We start from the raw sequence: 22822 nt of genomic DNA on the forward strand, positions 1-22822 counted from the left end.
TACATGCTTCTGCATTAATAATAATAACATTTATCTTAAGAGCAAGAGAATTCATTGTACAACTCTGAATTATTTCCATGAAGTTGTTGCTAACTGTTATGTTTGAACTCAAGAGCAGCAAATTGTCACTTATTGGAGGTTTGCTTAGCTCCAGTATGTTGAAACATTGAGGACGAAGCCATAAAAACACCTTAAACTGCTCTGCAAGGGAACAGAAATATCTTTGCATCTACTTTTCAGCAAGACATGAAGGGCAGAGCAGAGCAGTTGGCAATTGTGGAGCCTTTGCTCTGATCCTACCTTTTTAATATAGCTGATGGGATGGAACAATCTGTGCTCAGAATGGCCAGTGGAGATGGCTCTTCCTTATGCTTTCCCTAGCAAGGCAGGAGCCAGACTGTGACCACAGTTATACAGTGTCTGTTTTATGGGATATAAGGTTACAAGTAGTCCACCTGCCCTGACTGAGGTTTCTAAAACTCTAATAACTGTCTTCTGTCAGTTAAAAGATGTGATTTAGGCAGACACTTTCTACTTACTGCATTGAAACTTTTTTTAGAGTAGCTAATAAAATATACCTTTTTTTTTTTTTTTTAAATAACTGCTGATATACAAGTTTCCACTCATTTCATTCCCACAGGCTAGGAACAAAAAAGACAAAGCAGTACAACTGTATGCTATAGAGGTTATTTACTTTATGTACTTTAGACTATATTGGATTTCTAGCTTAGGTGTGCCAAACCTTGGAACCTAGATGTTGTATATAATTGAGGGAAAGAGATAGTTACAGCATGTCTAAGTTCGTAGCTTATATTATCTGAAGAACAGTAGTGTGAAAGATGTTAAGAACTGTTGGTAGTATGTCCATTAGTGAAACTGCACATATTATACCCAGGGCTGTAGCAAATGGCTGAAAAACTGTATAAGAAATTTTTAATTCTGTTAGATAATGCACTTACAAAAGTCAGACTTTTTATGTGTTTGGAGAAATGAAACATTCGTATCCACACGGTACAAACTCAGGAATTCCAGTACTTAAATGCAAATATATTCATAATCTGGGAGGTTTTGCTTTCCTTTGTATACTTTAGTTCAAATGAACAGGCATTAAAAATTTTTCTATAAAGTAAGGCTTTTAAAATTAGATTGGTTTCTCAAATTGGTATAGTTCAAGCTACAGCAATTTATTTATTAAATACGTGTTTAAAGTTAAATTCAGTTATTCCCATTGACTTCAAGGGCACAACTCGTATGTTCAGGTGTAAGCAAATGTTTAACAACTTTGCTTGATCAGAGCCATCGATGGCTAGATTGGAAGATAGGAGGTCTTGATTCAGGCATCAGATCTTAAGGAATTTAAAATTTATCCTTTGACAGATAAATAACCCGAGAAGTTAAAACACTGAAGCATGCCAGTATAAAACCTAGAGCTTGCTGCTTCATTGCTAGAAGCAATTTGTTTTGCTGTTTTGCTTTCAGCTTATGTATTATTTCAGAGCTGATCAAAAGAATTGGTAGCAAAGTGTGAAATAAATTGTACTTCTAAATAAATCGATTTAACATTCCTTGGTGCTTTAAGTGATTTTAGTAATATTAATATTTAAAATATTTCTGTCTGAAATCTTTTTATGACTACATATAGCAGTAATGGCCACCATTTCATTCCGCTTTTTTTCATATTATAATATTACATAGTAAACATTGTAAAAATACTATCTCTTAGCACTGAAATGGATGCAAAGGATTTCAAGTGTCTATTTGCATGTAAATGACTCAAATTTTATTCAGTCAATAAAAACAGTCTATTAATCCATTTACTACATTTCTTACATGGGTTAAAACTTGAAGAATATGACTTTTCCTTAACTTCCACATAAGTAACCAGAAAATTAATGGTTTTTAACTGACTTAAATTTTGTGTATACCTTCCTAGTTTACCTTTGCAGTTTTTTCTGTTGTGTTATATAAATTTAAGGGTGTGCTCGTTTGGTTTTAGCTAGGAAAACTTTGTGTAATTAAAAATATCTGTTCATGGGTGGACTAAAGATATTAATAAGCATGAAGCAGAATATTTATAGGTGCTTTGTCTAAGAAGTAATGGGCATTTAAGCATGCACATGCATATAGTATGATATTAATGTCTTAGGAGGCTACAGCAATCTGACAGCCAGGTACACTCATGGAGACACAACAGTGTGATAAAAGCAGCCCAGACATCTGGATCACGGTGCTGCGATACAAAAACATTTCTGATCAATTCACATTATTGCACTTACCCAAATTTCCAGTCTTGTCCACCCCTTTCGCCTTGTTTCTTTCTCCGCCTCTGCCTTTGTCTTTTATGTACTTGTGGAATCTCATTTTTCCTTTACAAGTCACCTCCATCTGCTTATGTGTCAGAGTGGCCCTTGTGCCACACATCACATTGAGGAATTCTCAAGATGAAGGGCTGTATTCACATCACTACTTCTGTCTCAGCACTGTTTCATGCTTGTCACTGCTCAGCACTCAGCGCCACACTGCCTTGTTTTGTCAATAACCATTTATTTGTTGCTGGAATAGTAGCAACCATTACATCTGACCTCCCTGTTTCATCAATTATGGATAGATTATTGGATGTGAACATCTGCAAAAGCTTGCTGTTGAACTTACCTCCTGGCTGGGATTAGATAAAGTATTAAACTGTTGTTTATTGTCAGGCCAAAACTCTACTGGGAAGCCAGGGAATTCCAAGACTAGCAGACTCCCATCAGCAAGCACCAAAAATTGTTTAGTATTGCCACCGTTTCCCATAAGATCGTAGCCATTTATTATTTACACTTATTACTAGTTGTTATAACATACTTGATAAAAGCTCTTGGCAGGCACAGTGTTTCCAGCTATTGTCACATCTGTCAGGATGGAAAGGATACATAAACTGTTTTTTCCTCTTATATTGCTGTTAAAGGGTAACAGATGAAGCTTCTTCACTCCAGACTGCTAAGCCATGCTTTATTTTGAAGAAATATGTCAACAATGGCTGGTTTGGAAAACATTATATTCCTGTACTAAATAAAGATTGCAACAGCCTTTACTAGAGTAATGTCCCTTGCAGTAAAGATTTCAAATTTTACAATAATAACAAACAGAAATATTTGGTTTTGATTTTTGCATAGGGTTTTGCTCTGAAGGACCTGGCTGATTTTTTAAATTTTTTTATTTCTTTTAATAAAACCCTTTATGAGGTATAGTAAATAATGAAATGATGACTGCATTCCTACAAAGCTGTAGGATTCGAGAATCAGAATTAATATAATTGTTAGTGGCACAGAAAGCCAGAATTAAGAACAGTAATACAGAAGCTAATACAGAAGAAATGAGGATGGGAACAAAAGTTAACATTTATTCAATCATCTGCACATTTTATCTTCTTTAAGTTTCCTGTGCAGCAAAATGAAGCATACAGGGTGAACTCCTGACTTCGTGGAAGCCAACAGTTTCGAAATTACTCTGGGGAAAGGAGCTTTTTCAATTAGTTACTTGTATTTACATATGAGCCATTCAGAATCAAAGTAAAATGTACATACTCTGAATATTATGCAAAGCATACAAGTAAGATTTGACATAGGCAAAGAACCCTAGGTCTTATCTTGATAGACTGTTAAGGAATGAGTGAAATGTTTGTCTTCCCTTCTCTAATCCTTCAAACAGATGCAGACACTAGTAACCTGAGGCATGGATTGCCATGCAAGTTTATAGAGCATTGAGGTAAACATTGCACTTGATAGCCAAGTATAACAGGGGAGGGAAGTGTGAACTGGATAGAGCAGTTACCCCTCGTGGAGCGTGTCAACCGAGCAACACCTTAGTGGTAGCCATGTGCTAGCAAGGGCCTGTGGAAGGTCTTGAACTCCGCTTTGACGTTTGACTTGATCACACTTCTGGGTGGATTCTTTTACATCCCTCCTCATCTCCCTGTCTCTGATTCCTTTGCTTCAAGATGCTTGCTTATGCTATGCATTATCCAAATACCCACCTTAAAGTCCCTGGAACAGCAGTTCTGGAACAGAACAGATTGGCCAATTCCAGACAAATTCTGTCTCTGTAGGAACAGTGACAACGTTTGTACACTTCTGGTTTAATTTTTTTCCATTTGTTTATCAACACAGTGCAGTCCAGTGTAATTGAATATAGCTAAGGGCAAGGACGCTTAGGGACATGGTTTAGCAGTGGACTTGGCAGTGCTACATTAATGATTGAATTCAGTGATCTTAAAGATCTTTTCCAACCTGAACAATTCTGTGATTCTAAGGAGTTAGCATTCACATTTACAGAATTTGAGTTGCTGAATTTCAGTTGTGGCAAAAGAGGAAGAAATAACAGTTCTGGCAAATCAGGGACTACTCCCTCTTTCCTTCAGCATGGCACCCAGTTTCAGTATCCCTTAACTGTGAGCACGCAGAGTGCTGGACTACTACTACCCTGGATGCTCACTATGCCTGAATACATTCAGCATTTAACAAGGTGCGGCCTGCCATTCAGTTGACAGTGGTGTATTATTTTCCTGGGATCAATGAGCTCTGCTCACATGTAATCAATACATTACATGAACAGTACGATTTTCTTATTGCTATCCAACCTCTCTCACACTGTGTTTTGGCCACAATAAAAATGCATGTGGGTTTGTGTTGTGAAACTCTTTTCGACCTTACTCAGGATGTCCACAGGCATGTAGCCACTCAAATTATGGTAATAAAGACCGCACTTTTAGGCATTTTTAAATATGCATTTCTTGGGGAGCTGTGGGGGAGAGTTCACTGAACTGCTAAATGCCTATGCATACAATTCTATTGTCTTTTATTTTCACTGGGCTATATCAAAGTGATTATTTAGTGACTGTCAGTTACATGTTTTTTCTGAAAGATTTAAGAGGTACTAAGTGGTACGAGGCCAGCAGTCTCACTCAATTGCATTGTCTGTCTACCAGCACCTATTGTTGGCTTCAGGAAAATATTGTCAGATGCTGCTAGCCAGGCAGGGCCTTAGCCTGTTACTGCAGCACCTGTCAAAAATCATTAGCTACTGATCTCTTTGACTAATGTTCCAGTTGATTGTCTGATTCATGTTCAAGATCTGTAAATGAGGCAGAAGCATCTTTACTGCTCACCAGCTGTGAAATGGCTAAACACAGCTAGATTTTTTCAGAAATCAAAATAAATGTATTTTCAATAAAGTTTGACAACAATATCAAGTGCAAAGCTGAGAGCAGGACTGTTATTTTTGTGGGGTTTAAAGTTAGAGTATTATGAATCAATATTATCCCATCTTGTTTTTTTCAGAGTAATGTATTTTACCAAAATAGTGAAATACTGGTAGTAGCATTAATCTTGTGTTGAGTTGGATAGACATTCTTTATTCTACATAAATTCATACCTTTGATTTTTACTCTTTTGTCCCTTATCCCCAGATGTATTAATGTTTAGCATAGCCTGTGTCCTTTTGTCAGAGTCCTCCGTGTATGCTAATGAGGTGTGTGCATGGTTTTATTTACATATAAAAGTAATACAGGTATGACAACAATAAAAATCAAGGGTGGGATTTTGGGGAGGGGGAGTCCAGGGGCAGAGGGGCTTGTGTATCTGTCTTATATTAATGGAATAACCCCAGAAGGGTCATGCTGGCATAATGCTGAGATAACTGAGAAGCAAATCTGGGCCTGAGATCAGACTAATATTTTTTCCTGGCAAAGGAGGTAAGCATGAAATTCACCACTATCTAGAGAATTAGTGCAAGAACTATATATACCACAAATAGGCTCTAGTTTGAGGATTTAAGCAGAGCTTGTAATTTTATTTTTACACTTTAACTACTTGTAGCCACAATAGACTTACAAAGACCCAGGAAGAGGGCTGATTTTGTAAACAGATGCTCTCACAGCAGCTATCCCCCTTCCAGGTTCACCTGCATCCAAGCTTTCAGGGAAATTGTACAATGCATCCTGATTTTTTTAATTTCTAATTTGGATCCATAAATACTTTTCTTTTTTTCTGCAACACCAAAATCATAGTGGATGGCGTGTGGGACTGTTGTCTGTAATGTGGGACACAAAGTTGAAGTCTTCATCCTGTCACCTTCCCACATCCTGCACAAATGAGAACAAGTGATTGATCACTGTTGATTTCTGTATTAGACTTTGGTTTTTATTTTATTTGTTTTTTTAAACCAGTATTTCCACTGCAGACCCACAGAAGTAGGAGGTTTGAGGCAGTGTGCTGGGTCACATAGAGCCAAAAACTAATTCATGACCAGAATCAATGTAGTTTTTATAATTTTTATTTTGTTAAACTTACCTTTTCATTTTTTAGAGGTAGAAAGAACTGTACTTTATTGTAATCTGTTCAACTGCATATACAGTGATCTTTTTCCACTAGGTAGTTTTCCCACTAGAGTATCAAGCTGTCTGTGAAACAGGATGGAAATTGTGTAATGGAGCCTAGCATGATCAGGATAAATTATCGCAACAGTTTCCTTCCTCAGAAGTCTTCATACATTGCAAATCTAAAAACCAAAAACAAAACCAAACTAACAACAAAAAAACCAAGACACTTTGCCCCTTCAGTAACCTTAAGTCTCTGAAAACTTTGTGAGTTTTAAGGAGGAAATTCATGTAATACACAAACCCACTCTTTTTAATGGACATTGCCAGTGTAGATTCCCATGGTAGTCCCGTTGAATATCTCTTCTTCACACATTTTTATTTTTGTTTCCTTAACGTGAAAAAAATTACCATGATGACATTTTAACGCACAATATTTATCATAGAATACTGAAGCAGAAGCATGTTCTCTTAACGAGACTTTCGTTTTGTTGTCTAAAACAATTTTTGCACCCTTTTTGTTTGTGTAATGGCAGCTGTATTCTCTAAGACCAAAAATGCAGCAAACCTGCGTATTTGTGTAGGAGTTTTCAGCATTAATTATTGACATGTTCCACCTCTTCCTTGGATGTCACTGTCCTCTGCACACAGTGGCCAAAATAGATATGAAAGACCCTTTTCTGGCTATTCTTCTGTCTAAAAGTAGAAAAACTTGCAAGGGAGCTTGTAATTTCCATTAGATCCAAATGGTATGTGTTCCCAATATTTATCCACATATCAGAGAGCTCATAGATGACTGGCCCAGCCATGCCCACTCGATACTCTTGCCACTTGCCTATCTTCTCTTACATGGCATTCACAGGAACCCAGTTAGGTAGACTGGTGGTTCATATCCTGTGAAAATAAACAGGAAAGTTTTCATGTCCATTTGTTGTTTTCAGGCTGCTTATAGATTCTGGCAAACATCACTGTGTCAATTCCGCTTGATTTGCCAGCATGCAAACTTTATAATTTTGTATTTTAAATAAAAATTAAAACTGCTATAATTGCAAGAGACTTTGGGTGAAATCCTCTAATACTTACTTTTATTCCAGTGTTTTATCCCACCCTACCCCCTCTTCTCTTTCTCTCCTGAATGTTGAAGGTAAGGCATGCACCATAGGTGAGGAGGCTTCTCTTTGCTTCCTCCACATAAATGGTACTGGGTGATTGTAACATACAGAGGCACTACACAGCTCCTTTCCATAAAGAATGTGCCCCTACATAGTATTTAAAGCTGGAGGAGTTATTTAAATAATATATTCAAGGCCTAAAGAATGTACTTTCTATTGTAATTTATCCATGTTTCCTCCCTTTCATGTAGCTTATTTAATTATTGTTATTTCATTATTATTTAGAATAAAGCATCTGATTTGCATAGTATAGTAGTAACCTGGGATGAAGATGAGCACTTTTCATAACTAGGAAAACGAGTGGCTTACTTGCTTTCGAACTTCTTTCTAGCAGCTGGTGCAGAGGTGCAGTGAACCAACTTTTTACTTGAACTACACTGTCTGTGGTTTTTCCTTGGTTGTATCTGTAATTTTTAGACTTTGTGGCATCTTTGATAGAAAAAAAAGTATAGCAGCCTAAGCCTTAGGTGCCTAAGTAACCTTTCTGTGCTAGGTAGTAACCACTAGAGGCCCAGTGTCCTAGTTTAATGTTGCAGAGGCCAGTTTAGAGTGATTTAAGTCCAGTACATAAAATTTTAGAAGCCTTCTGACACTCTTATGGCAGGTTTTCTGATATGGGGCATGATTGTCACAACAAATGTTGAAGGTCCTCTGAGTTAAATTCAAAACCAGGAGCTGTTTCTGGGACACTTATGTGCATTTCTGTTACCATCCTGGATTGTTAGAAGGACACCAACTTTGAGTATGCATTCTGTTTAGGGTGAGTTCAACACTGATGTGACGACGTCCTAACTGAGGTACCTTTATACTTTTTTTGTCATATCTTATGCATTGATAACTCAATTGACAATGACCTTCAAGTATAGGATGCAATGGTGATATACATGTAAATGTAACTTGATGAGAAAGTACTTGAGGGATGATAAATCGTGCAGTGCACACTAATAAATGTTACTTTGTGTGCACACGGAGCTTATGTAACTATAAAGGCCTTGTCCAGGAATACAAGAGATTTACTCCCACATGGAGTAAAACTCTTTCAAGAACTAGGTAATGTGAGTAGCGGAAACAGTGACGGAAGTGGTGGCATCCATAGTATTAGCACACACGGATTGTCTTCTTTTGAACCCTGCACTTTGTCAATGAGAGAGGATGCAGTCTTAATAGAAAATGCCCTATCTTTTGCCTCAGTACAAATACACAACTTGGGGCATGCAGGATACTGTTGTATGTCCCTGGGCATCTCCCATCCCCCCTTCAGAGCTGGTAAATGACATTCACTACTCCTTTCTTGGAAATGTGCAAAAAGGATTTCCATAGATAGTCTTTGGAGATTTCTTGTTTTCTCATGTGTGTAATAGGTTGGGTCAAGCAACAAAGTGGAGAGAGGAAAGAATAAGATTTAATTTTATATGCACTCTCCCATCATCACCATTGGAAAAAAAGGGTTGAAAAGAGAAATTTTGTGATACAGGTGATGTCAATGTTAAATTAAATTGAGGTCATATGGTTTTATGCAGCAGCTGTAAGCCTTCAGTTATGGGAGGGGTCATGATGATAGATTACATTCCATATGAATGTTAACAAATTGCTTGTGTGCGTGAATAATTAGTCATAAAAATAGCAACATTATCTACAGTATTTTAAGCCAACATAGATTAAATATATAACCTATAATTTATTCACTTTTGGGGCATCTGAATTTTATTAAGTTGTCATGGTGGATTTAAAGAAAGAAAAATAATACTAAGTTGTATCTCAGCATATCATTCTAAAACACTATGAATGCAAAGGATACTGTCTTAAGGTATTGATTATCAGAAATTCATAAAAGTACAGCCTCTTAAAATCTTTTCGATTATGGATAAGGAAATTTATATTGCAAATCAGGTAATATGTCTTTGGTTTTTGCAAAGTGCCAAAATGCAGGGATTTAAATGCAAGTTATATCTTTTTAATTTCTAATTATTGAGTAGTTTCAAACAACTATAAGTAGTGATCAAAAACCCAGTCCCATTACAGCTAATTAAAGAAGGAATGTACAAGTGTGAAAACTGATTTTGTGTTTCATATGGACACAGAGACTGTCAAAAAAAAAAAAGAGTAGAAATTCTTAGCACTGTATTTTTTTATTATTATTTTTTATTTTCCTGTTTCACAGATTTTGAACACATCTGTAAAAATCTTCACAGCACTTTGTGATTCTGCTGGCCTAGGCAGAGCACATGCAGCTATAGCCAAGATCCTGGTAAGGTAGGTTAGCCCATCCTTGTCTGACTGTCAGTGCAGATTCATTCAACTGTGAAAGACTTAAATTGTTAGAGGTCTGTCGCTTCCCATTACTGGCTGCTTAAATTTTAAGCAGTGCCCTTCTTGCAGTAAGTGACCCTTTCATCGAAAGTTATTTTAAACTGGTACACATTTTTTAAAGTGTATGGTCCAAGCTTTTCTTTACCTGTAAACTATAATATGTCCTCTTTTCCCACATTTTGGGAGCTTTTTGAATTTATTCTTTCTCTCACAAGTTTGAGAGGGACTTTAGTGGAAAATAGAAATCCAGGTATATTTTCAAGGTTAAAAACCACAGAAAACCTGGAAGAATGTAGCAAGCTTTAGTAGGTCTCTCAGTGTAATCTTTTCTGAACTGTAGGTTTCTATTTATTGCACTCACTTCTTCTGTGGAGGCATTTCTGGTTTGTGCACGTGTAACTAAATGTAAATTTGTTGGAAATAAGATGCTTGTCTTCAATGTTTTTGTTTCAGCATCTGGCATTAAAATCGTCTTCCAGGTGAATTAGTTTGAAACTACTTCAACTTCTTACACAAGTAATTTTGACTTAAATACATAAATTTTGACATAGTCTAATGCAATTATCATATGAAGTAGGAAAAAAAGAGATTAAAGTGAAGGTTGCAGCTTCTCCTTGGTTCATCCTATGTTTGGGGACTTCAGTCCACACGATCCATGATAAAGCTTGCCAAATTTTTTATGGAAGAGGACTTGTCACCAGGTTTATTTCAGTGTGTGGAGCAAATTCTCCTGTTCGAGTTAGATCCCTTGCCTTTTGGCCTTTCAGAGCATATAGGGACCAGCCACAATCATAATTCTCTTCAGCTCTCAGATACATAATTCATGGCTACTCATATTCTGAGCATCCTAAATAAGCACGTGGGATAAGATGTTTAAAAAGCCACAGAACAGACTTAGAATACCAGGTCCCATTTTCAAAACTGTCGTAAGCCTAACTGAGAAAAATGTAGTTGCTAGGACACCAGCTGTTACAATGAGTGACTTGCAATGAGTGTAAAGGTGTCTGAGCTCTCAATAGCATTCATAGGTTCCTTGTATTCACAAAAAGCAGCAGTCTGAGTAGAGGGTAGCCTAAGATAGTCAAGAGGACATTCCTAGAAAATTGTGTATATTAATTTCTTCTCTCTGTGATTTAGGCATTTTGGAAAAAGAACACATACATTTGTTTACTCAGAAGTTACAGGGCTGGAGATCCTTCTGAAGTGAAGTTGCTAAACCCTTCATCTGAAAGACCATGCCAGTGCAAATTCTTTTCTTAAAAGCAGAGCTAAAGGAGGAGTGGCTAGTCATTTTCTTCTGTGTCAGATCTGTACTCCACGCCTTCTGGGAGCATTCTCTAGCTATCTGGGAATAGACAGTCTCACTTCTTTCCAGTTGTTGCAATTTAAAAAAGAGGAAAATCAGTAGGTAAGCAGAAATGAAAGGGGAAACAAAGAGCAATAAGACTCCCCAGTTTAGTATTTAAGGCATTCTTCTAGAAGAGGAACATTCTGATTGATTCAAGGAAAGGAGGAACTTGCTTTCGTATCTAGGATCAGGGATTTAACTGCTAATCTATTGCACAGGTAAAGACACCCTTCTTCTGGAAAATGGCTGCTGTGGTATTTTTTATAAAACCCATCTGGTAGTTATTCCCTAAGAGTGTTAACCAAATTAAACACCTTATATATGTGCCTGCTTTGAAAAGCTTTAGGTGCATGATAGGCATAAACTGCTCAGCCCTGTAAAACATCATGATTCTCAGCACCTTCCAGTCATTTGAGAAACTTTTATGTAGGAAGGTCTGGGCACCTATGTATCATAGAATCATGGAATACTTTTCGTTGGAAGTCATAATTAAGAGGTGCAGGAAGAGAGGTTACCAGTGAAGACTGAGGCAAAAAAGTTGTTGAGTACCTCAGCCATCTCTCTGTCCGTTGTTACCAGTTTTCCAGTCTTATTCATTTGGTGGGGTGGTATGCTTTCCTTGGCCTTCCTTTCCTGGCTTACATACCTGTAGAAGCTCCTGTTATTCTTTGCAACCTTTGCCAAGTTCAGCTCCAGCCATGCCTTGGCCCTCCTAACCCCTACATAACCAGGCAGTGTCTCTATACTCTTCCCAGGATACCTGTCCCTGCTTCCACTGCCTGTGCATTTCCTTCTTCCTCTTTAGTTTGACCAGCAAGTCTCCACTCATCCATGCCAGTCTCTTGCCTTCCTTTCCTGATTCCATACACCTCGGGATTGAGAGCTCTTGCACTCTATGGAAAGCATCCTTAAAGATCTGCCAGCTCTGTTCTGCTCCCTTGTCCCTGAGGGCATTTTCCCTCAAAGTTCTAAAAATAGGGGTCCTATTGATTAACTCCTTGAAGAGCTAGAATTTTGCTTTCATAAAATTCGGGATCCCAACTTTACTTTTTGCCTGACCCATATCCCTCAGGACTGTGAATTCTTCTACCAGTGCATGATCACTCCAGGCCAGGCTGCCCCCAGTCTTGACATCACCTGTAAGCTCACTTGTGTTGGTGACTATTGGGTCCAGTATCATGTTCCCTCTGGTAGGGCTCTCTGTTACCCGGCTTAAGAAGTTATCCTGAGTGCATTCCAGGAGTCTCCTGGATTGCCTACAGCTCGCCATGCCACTTTTCCAGCAGATGTTGGCGTGGTTGAAGTCCCCAGCAGGACGAGCCTGCAAGCGCGATGCCTCCTGTAGCTGGAGTAAGGAGGCTTCATCAATAGGCTCCCCTTGATCGGGCGGCCTGTAATAGACACCAACCACAAAGTTCCCTTCGTTGCCGCTGTCTCTAATTCTTAACCATAGGCTTTCAACCTGCTCGTGGCTGTTCCTCAGACAGCCTTCATTTCTTTACATACCCCTCTGCCCCTCCTTCCTCACCTGTTCCTTTGGAACAGCCTGTAGCCATCAATAGCTGCACTCCAGTCATGGGATTCACCTCACCAAGTTTCTGTAATGGCAACTAGAGCTGGGTCAGAACTGGATTCTGTCATTCAGTTGACCAAAAATTCAACTGTTCTGGATTTATGCTCCAAAAAACCTCAAGTAAGATACAGAAATCTGTTTGTGTACATGGGCCTTACATCTTCTTGAACACTTGAATTCTATGACTGAGAGTCCTAGAGACTTGGGAAGTTTTCATCCATTGTCTTCATGAGGCAATTTTATAGGGAGCTCTCACAGACTGGGAGACACTATGCCATAAAACCTTTTAATTCATTGTTTTAAGTAGAAATAGATAAAATCCATAATTACTTTTACTGTTACTATATCACAGGCAGCAAAAAAGCTGAGTAGGCCGTAAAGTATCTCTGACATGAGAAAATAGCATAAGCAACATTTGAATTGGGTGTGTTGAGGGAGCCGGCCAAAGCAAGGCTGCTTTCGATTATCTTTGAAAGGCTGTAGCAACTAGGGGAGGTTCCTGTGGACTTGGAGGTTGCAGACATCACTTCTGTCTTCGAGTGAGAGGACTGAGGAAGTGTCAGGCTAGTCAGCCTCACCTTGATCCCTGAGAAGCTGATGGAGCGAGTAATCCCAGAAGCAATATCCAACATGTTAAGGACGAAAGGGTGATTGGATTTAAGACAGGGAAATGGTGCTTCACCAACTGATACCCTTTTAGATTAAGACAACTGGCTTGGTGGATGAAGGGAAAGCAGTAGATGTTGTTTCCATCAATTTCAGCTGGGCTTCTAACGCTGTCTCCCATAACATCCTCATACACAAGCTGGTAAAATATGGCTTAGATAAACAGACCGTGAGGTAGACTGACGAGCAGCTGAGCTGCTGGCCTTCAAAGGATTGTAAGCAGCAGCATAAAGACCAGTGAGAGGCCAGTCACTAGCGGTGTACTCCGGGATCAATACCGGCACCAATACTGATTAATATCCTCATCAATGACCTGGATGGTGTGACTGAACACACCCTCAGCGTGTTTGCAGGCAATGAAAAAGTGAGGAGGGTTGACCGACCCACCAGGTAGGCAGTTGTGCTGCCATTCAGAAGGACCTCTGCAGGCTGGAGAAATGGGCCGATGGCAGTGCCGTGAAGTTCAGGAAAGGGAAATGCAAAGTCCTGCACCTGGGGAGGGATAAGCCCAGGCTGCAGGCTGACTGGGTGGAAAGGAGCTTGGCGGAGAAGGACCTGGGTTTCCGGGTGGACAGCAAGTTGCTCGTGACACAGCAATGCACACGCATGGCAAGGATGACTGACGGGATCCTGGGCTGCATTAGGCAGAACGTCAGGAGCAGGTTGAGGGAGGTGATCCTTTGCCTCTACTCAGCACTGGTGAGGTCACCCCAGGAGCGCTGTGTCCCATTCTGGGCCCCCCAGTACGAGAGAGAGGGACACGGTCTAGTGAGTCCAGTGAAGAGCTGCAAAGATGACTAAGGGGCTGGGAACACCTGCCCCAGGAGGAGAGGCTGAGGGAGCTGGGACTGTTGAGATCACAGTAGAGAAGGCTCAAGGTGGGGTCTTAGCAGTACCTCTTAGGCAGCAATAAAGAAGAGGGAACCAGGCTTCTTCTCAGTGGTGTTCAGTGACAGGACGAGAGGCAATGGGCATAAATTGAAATACATGAGATTCTGTTTAAACACAAGAAGAAAAATATTACTGAGAGGGTGAATGCTGGAACAGGTTTTAGTGTCTCTGTCCTTCAAAAGTCACTCAAAACTCTACTGGACACAGGCCTCCTCTAGTTGACCCTAGTCTAAGCAAAGCAAATGGAGATTATCTCCAGAGATCTCTTCCAACCTTAACTATACTGTCGTTCTGTGATCTTTGTCTTAAGCAGTCCTGCTAGACAAAATCCCTTTTGCCATGTAATGGCCTCTAATAGAACATTTTCTGTAACCCAGTATGATGGATATTGCAGGCTAACCTACTTTTCAAAATTCAGAAACAGAATTTTTCATTAACAAAATCATGCTGGTCCAGCTCTATTGGTTCTTCCTTGGAGGAGGAAAGGACACAGAAAAGTGGTTTTAAAAGCCAATGTAAAGAGAGACATTAAAAAAAAAGAAGTTGTAAGCTTCTGTTTACTCTCACAACAAACTTTTGGATATTTACTTATCTAATGTATAGCAAACAAGCAAATTTCTAGAAAGCCTGTTCAGAAAGTAATGGATAAATGCATGAATAATTACTGTTGGTCACAGAATCTCCATGCTCCGCTTGATCACTTCACCTGCATTTTTACCTGATGTAGGCTAAACTTGTGCAAATCATTTAAAATGTGATGGATAATGTCTTTAGAAAGAAAAAATTACTGTTTCCCTAAAATAATGCATTATAACCATAATATCTGTGAGAATTTGCACTGGTTGCCTTGTGACAGGTTGGAAAAAGTGGCTGAGCCCTCCCAAATTGTTCAGAATTTGCCTATGGCTTTGGAATTTTTTGTGAAATCTTTGCTGCAGATGTTTTCACAGACCATGCAAAACTGAAAATCTCTATCATATGCATTTAGGCATGTCATTTTCCAGAGAAAAATCTGACATAACAGCATCATGTTCTTGACTTATTCTGCCAGTGTCCAGCATGGTAATAACTTCTTGTGGACACATGATTTATACATCCAATTCAATCACATGAGCAATCCTATAAAAGGTGCATATTTTCATAAAAGTCTAATAGGGGTAAAAATCTCATAGGGCATTTTAGCATGAAACTGGAAAATGAGTTGCTGTAGATATGTAATCTCTTCTGCTGAAGTCATCATAACTGTTCTGTGGGATCATGAATGGCTATATCTTTAGGAAATTACATTTTATGCATTTAGGAAGGTGATGTCTAAGGAGATAGAAAGTATATGGCTATATAAAATAACATGTAGATTTTTGAAGGAACTATAAAATACTAGCCCTTTGAGGAGGAAAGACCTGTTTATCATCTTACCGGGTCTTGTGCAGCATAAAGTGTTCCAGTAATCCTTCTAGCATACTTTAAATATCTCAGGATGTAGTGCTTTTAAAAGTACTTCCTTTGAAAAAATTGTTAAACTGTACCAACCAATTGCTAGTTGGCATAAGTGAGGTTCTAACAGCGAGAAATATCTTTCTGATATGTATCAATTTGATTTCTGTTTGCTTGAAAGAGGTTATATGCCCTAGCAATTTTCTCTTTTCTATATGTGGAGCATAGGTTTTTATGTGAAATATAAAAAATGGCCAAAAATACATCAAAACATTTCTATTAATTCATGAAATTAAGAAAACCTTTTTACATTTTCTCTTGTCACTGATTCCATTTGCTTTATTACTTTCAGCCTCTAGCCCACAAACTTGGTGGCACAATCAACAAACCCCTTAGTGGCTGTTTCATCTCTGCTCTATTTGATTTCTCCACTCTGAGTAAATGATTAAGTTTTCATGCATTGGTTCAACCAAAATCTATGTTCACTCAACCACATCCTTTATTGATTACTTCTACTGCAAACAGTAGGCCAAGTGTGATATACATAATTGGACAGTTGTCAGGGGATGTGGGTGTTAACAGTCCTGTTTTCCCAATTGGAAACTGGAATCACCTTGATACACAAATATTCTGCACTGTTTCATTCTCATTCCTTGGACCAAGGAGTCCTTTTCCTCAGAATATATGTTTTTAACTCTCAAAGGTCTGGTTGAATGGATTTAATGATTATACCATATAATATGCTCTTCAAGTTGCACCTGTGCACTGCATATAGAAAACCAGAAAAACTGGAATTAATATTTGTCTAACACTTTAACCTTGTCCTTTAACTTATATAAATCATATGCTGTATTTCTGTGGGGAAACATTTGGTTTTCTCTTCTTAGGAAAAAAATGGTTTTAAAAAAATGTGTTTCTAATTCTAAAATTTAGAAGCCTATTGACATTTGGCTAATGTTTACTGTACAGTATATTTAAAATTCTCATGATATTAAAATACTTAAATTAGGAAACTTCAGTAAATCCAACTCTGCTTAGTGACAGCTAAGCTTTACAGTAGCATATACTTGAACATTTCAAGCATGTTGGTTTGCAGCGGTTTAGCATCCTTTTGTAGCAATCTAGCTCATCTCAGTCACATACAGATAATCACTGAAATATTGTAAATTTGCAGCCATGTTTTGCTATTTTCTGTTCTGTGGCAAGCTCTGCCATGTTATAATTACTCTGATAGCATAATACAGGGAATTGCAGACTTCTGCCAGATTTTGAAAGCACACATCCCTAAGATAGTTTATAATAAAAATTATAATGTAAATAAACCCCAGTCAGTCATTTGCTACAGGAATATAAATTTAAGGTGTTTTAAAATGGTGAGAAAATAAATCTTTATCACCTACAGGAACTTCTATTTCTGTGAGCTTCTTAATTAAGACTGGATTTTCTGTCTTGCTTGGTGGCTTGACATTTAGCATGCTACACTCCTACATTAGTGACTCAAGTTCATGGCTAATATTGAGGTCAGCTGCAGTAACACTTCAGCCTTAAAGGGAAAAAGAGCGCAGTGCCTCACAAGCAAACCCAGATGTCTATCTTATGTCTTGTAATCATACTGCAGAGCTCTTATATTGTTAATATGACTGGCTTTATTAAAAAAAGGAAATCTGCAAATGTTATTGTCAAAGTACATTAGCCAATTTTCCACTTAGATTCAGCTGTGACCTTAGGTTGCTCTGATCTCACTGGGATTTAGGGGTGACACCTGCAATCCACAGTTTATAGGTTTGCCTGTGTGACTCCAGCAACCTTTGATCCACCCAGCCAAAGTGCAGTATTACACCCAGGGAAAGGCTGTTGTCCCCAGAACTAAGGGACGGTGCTGTTATGGAACTGCTGCTGCCACACCACCAGGGTTCTAGAGCAAGAAATGGCAGTTTTGAATGACAGGAGCACAAAAAGCTTTACTGAAAAACTAGCCTTCTTACTTCTTACCTCCTTCCCCTATTTGTCAGGGTGCGAGGTCCAGCTATATTGAAAACATTATCAGCTGCTCAGCAGAAAAAATATTAAAATAATGGAAACTTCAAAACCCCTGTAAAACTATCATCTGCATTTTCATTCATGACCTTAAAATATGGCACAATATTCTGAAGACGTATTTTGTTTTATTTCACCCAGAGGCTCCAGTTCTGCCCTCGGGGGTTCTATATGGACTAGTCTCATTGGTGTCAGCACAGATAGTGCCTAGACAACGATTTTGGAAATAAAGCCCAGTCGTGGCTGAGTCATCGCAAATTAAAGTTACTTCAGAACAGGGGGGATAGATCTTCAGCATTTGGAAAACCATCGGAGTGAATATCTAATTTTGTCTCTGTCCTTCGCTTCAGTCAGGGAAAAGCAGCTGAAGCTATTAAGTACTTGGGAGAGTTTCTGAAGGCTGCTGAGAATGCTCATCTAAGCCAAAGCCTGGTGGATGCATGTGTTTTACTTGGGAATGTTCACAATGAAAGAGTAAGTACTGGTTGTAGTAATGATGTCAAACAATTGAGTTTAATTCATGATAAAAATCTGGTTTTGCGTATGAAATGACCCAGAAGGATTTGATCCCAGGTATTGCATCTTAACAGAGTTACCAAAGGATAAGATACTGTGTAACTAAACAAAATGTGCCTGAAGTTTTGGCGAAAGGTGAAAATTTCATATTGTATTTAACCCATAGGGTTTTATTCTAGAATGGATCAATAAAAACTCCAAATTCAGATCATGACTAACTCTCAGTGTTGTGAAAAATCTGCATCCAAATCACCATTGGGGACACATATGCCCATAATGAGCCATCAGTTAATGCAAATGAAATTTTATTGTACTATACATTGAAAATCATGCTTTTTTGAAATTAATGTATACTATATTGCATACTAATAAGCAGCTTTTAATCTTAGCTTGATTTCTTTTCTGCATTCTCTCAGTCAAATTTATGAAATGGATGCTAGCAGAAAACAGTTTGTGAAAGCTCTGTGTTGGTAGTGGAAGAGTTTTTTCTTCTGCATGCCTCCATCCAGCCTGATGGCTTTGATTTGGCCTATTTAAATCAATAGATAGGCAGCAACAGACAGTATTAAGCTAGAGATAACTAAAAAACTCCCTTTGTTGTAAGGTCTTTTGAAGTGCTTCTTTCTGACCCATGTGCCAGTGTCTGGGATGTTCCTCTGGAGTGGACCCTGAAAAGGCAGCAGTTCTGTTGGCTGCCTGTCTGGGTAGCAGTTTCTATACTTACTCTGTCCCTTACTGCTTCTAAAGATGTAGCACTTGGTTTTTAAAATCAGAAGGGTTAAAAATAGTACTGCAGAAGTGAAAGATTCGTGTTGAGGCCTTTAACACCTGGTGTAGAGCTGAAATGCTACACAAAAATATTTAGATAAAATAAGTAATAAAAAGAATTCATTCTGCAGGCTGGACAACATGGAAATTTCACTATGAATAAAATAAAAATAGAAATACCCTTTCAAAATCGCCCTTTCTATCTTCTGTTGCCTAGTTTTTTGTCAGAATTTCTTTTCTACATGTAGTATATTGAACAGGCTACATGCCCCTTTTCACTTACACTACTCCAAATGCCTTTTTTTTTTTTTCTGGATTCCTCTTACAGAGAACTCCCACTACCAAAGTTGCTGGCCTGTGTTTGTTTTAAAGTCTTTGAGAAATTGCTGAAGTAACTTTAAAATGGATCTGAAACCTAGAAGAAAGTAGGATGATGTGACGCTGTGCTTAATTATTCTACTCCAGATTTGAAAAATAATTATCTAAATACTGTTCACCTGCTTTTATATTTCACTGCTACTGCCACCATTGCTAATAATCAATTATATGAGAACTGATGTTTTAAGAATTAACCTCTTTTTGATTATTCCCTAAATTCTCTTTCTCATTTCAGAATTTGCTGCCTTGAACTGGGGTAGTGGTGTACAAGGGAAGAAATGTAGTGACTTAATCTAATTAACTTACATAAAATATGTAATTTAAACATATAAAAGAAAAATATCTTAAAGTTTTACAGTACCCTATTTCCTATACCATTTTTTCTGCAAGGTCAGCAATGTTTACCACAACTGAGTCTAAATTAACATTTCCCCTCTTGGATCACTGCCTGCTAGGCATCAGCTGTCATCACCAGCATTCTCTAAGTTAAGTCATTATTAGGGTATTTTTATTCAATTCTGTACTTCCCCCAGTGATACAATTCGCAGTAGTACTGTCCTTCTCATTGAATTAAAGATATCTCTATTTATATCCAGATCTATCCTTGGGGACCTTTAGTAAACCAAGGATATAACTTTTACTGTTCTTCCCAGAGTGACTTTGACCATGTTCACATTGCTCTGTCCATGCTGTTGCTGTGTTTTTACAGTTCCAGCATTTCACTATTCCATCTCACCATCACTGTATTTCTTTCATCCTGTACACTCAGTTCTTGCTTTCTAGTCATGATTGGTTTATGCATGTTTCCTGCTTCCTAAAATGCCTGCGTTTGTGTTATGTGCGCATATGAGGTCTAATTTCTCCCAATGTGTTAAGCAGGTTGCTTACTTAATACGCAAACTCTGATGGAGTTAGCATGACATGCTCTGTCATTTCCCATTTTGCTTTCCTCAAGTTTCTTAGTCTGATTTTCTGCATTTCTCTCACTAATTGCATCATTTAACCTATTATACTTCTCATGAGTATGTTAAGTAGATGTTTCTGGGTTTTCTGTATTATCCTACTACTTAGCGTCTTTTATCCATTGCTGTGTTTGCATAGACCTAATTCTGCTCTTTGGCATATATTTACTTTATCCAGTTTTATATATACTGCTTGTTTACATAGATTATCTACTCTAGCTTTCTCTCCACTGCATTCCTGATGCATCCTAATATTTTGTTTGAACTTACTAGGTATTAGAGCTGGTTTGCATTTAGGAGAAGCCACTGCAGAGCTGCCCGTGTTATTTCAAGACCACCTTCCTGAGCCTGAGTTAATCAGAACCCACTAAAAGTTACAAGTAGTTCAGACAGTATGAATTACCTCTAATTTTGTAAACAATCTATTTCATTTGCTATCACATACCCACTCAGGTAGTGTTATTAGGTCCCTTTGAAATACCTCAAAGCCTTATAAAAACCTTCCTTTTTTACATTTTTCAACAATCTTGGCAAAATAATCATCTGATTCTTAAATAATAATTAAATATTAGACAATACTGATACTAGAACATGAAGTTACCGCACACTGCCATGTATAATACTGACACAAAATGTACTACCTCTCAAGCCTGGATTACACTACCTACTTTTAATTAGAGTTGTAATTTATTTCCTCATCAATTCAATCTCTTTGTCTTTAGATCTTTTTCAAGTCTTTTATTTATGCTCTCTTTAGGTCTGGTGGTGTTCTACTTTATAAATTAGAAACTTGCTCCTGCAACTCTTCTTTTGACTCCATCTCTGATGGTAACTCAAAGTAGCTTCACAGCTGTCCTGGTTTCAACTTCTTCTTAGTAGCTGGTGCAGTGCTGTGTTTTGGATTTGGTGTGTGAACAATGTTGATAGCACATTCATGGTTTTGGTTGTTGCTGGGTAATGTTTATACTAAGTCAAGAACTTTTCAGATTCTCAAGCCCTGCCAGCAAGAGGGCTGGAGGGGCACAAGAAACTGGGAGGGGACACAGCCAGGACAGCTGACCCAAACTAGCCAAAGGGATATTCCATACCATATGGTGTCATGCTGAGTGTATAAACTGGGGAAGGAGAAGAAAGGGGGGGACATCCAGCATTATGGCGTTTGTCTTCCCAAGTAACCATTACGCGTGACGGAGCCCTGCTTTCCTGGGAATGGATGAACATCTGCCCACTGTTGGAAAGTAGTAAATGAATTCCTCATTTTGCGTTGCTTGCATGCACAGCTTGCATAGATAAGAACATGATGCATGAGATAAGAACATAAGAAATTAAATTGTTCTTATCTCAACCCTTGAGTTTTACATTCCTTTCAGATTCTCCTCCCCATCCCTCTGAGAGAGGGGGAGTGAGCAGCAGCTGTGTGGGTGCTTGATTGTCGGCTGGGCTTAAACCATGACACTGGCAAAGAAGAAACATGCAAAAGATAAAAAAATATTCCAAGAAATATTTTAGCTTTTCAGCAGCATCCTTCAGCATATCATGATTTTCCATAGTGTTCTCTTTATTCCTCTTTGGTCAAGAAGTTGAGGAGTTTTCTTCCTGTATCTCACATAAAAACTAGTTCTTATACTTTTTAAAAATTCCTCTTAATGTATTATCTGCTGTAGTTTATCATAGAATGGTTTGGGTTGGAAGGGACCTTAAAGATCATCTAGTTGTTCCAACCCCTCTGCCATGGGGGCCACCACTAGACCAGGCTGCTCCCAGCCCCATCCAGCCTGGCCTTGAGCACTGCCAGGGATGGGGCACCCACAGCTGCTCTGGGCAGCCTGGGCCAGTGCCTCATCACACTCACTGTAAAGAATTTCTTCCCAATATCTATTGTAAATCTACCCTCTTTCAGTTTAAAGTTATTTCCCCTTGTCACAGAATCACAGAACAATCGGGGCTGGGTGGCACCTCTGGAGACTCCCAGCCCAACCCCTGCCAAAGCAGGGTCACCCAGAGCGGGCTGCACGGGATCACGTCCAGGCGGGTTCTGAGTGTCTCCAGAGAAGGAGACCCCCCGGCCCCTCTGGGCAGCCTGCCCCAGTGCTCTGCCACCCTCACGGTGAAGAAGTTCTTCCTCACGTTCAGAGGGAGCTGCCTGTGCCTCAGCGTGTGCCCGTTGCCCCTCGCCCTGTCGCTGGGCACCGCTGAAAGAGCCTGGCCCCGTCCTCCTGCCGCTGGCCCTGAAGATGTCTGCAGCCATCGATCAGAGCCCTCTCAGCCCTCCCTTCCCCAGGCTGAGCAGCCGCGGGTGTCCCAGCCTGCCCTCCCCCGGGAGGTGCCCAGGCCCCTCACCCCCTGCGCAGCCCCCGCCGGGCCCTCCCCAGCAGCTCCCTGTCTCTGGAACTGGGGAGCCCAGCGCTGGGC

General features: G+C 39.1%; 1 protein-coding gene across 1 annotated transcript in view; it reads left to right on the top strand.

The window, feature by feature from the left end:
- TTC29 (tetratricopeptide repeat domain 29) overlaps positions 1-22822 on the top strand; it is a 213923-nt gene that overhangs the window by 137121 nt on the left and 53980 nt on the right. The window contains exons 9-10 of the mRNA XM_056326730.1: positions 9689-9780; positions 18137-18260. Coding sequence (XP_056182705.1) covers positions 9689-9780; positions 18137-18260 — 216 coding nt within the window. The remainder of the gene's footprint in view (positions 1-9688; positions 9781-18136; positions 18261-22822) is intronic.

Source organism: Falco biarmicus, chromosome 1 (assembly GCF_023638135.1).
Source record: "Falco biarmicus isolate bFalBia1 chromosome 1, bFalBia1.pri, whole genome shotgun sequence".
In the NCBI taxonomy this organism is placed as follows: Eukaryota; Metazoa; Chordata; class Aves; order Falconiformes; family Falconidae; genus Falco; species Falco biarmicus.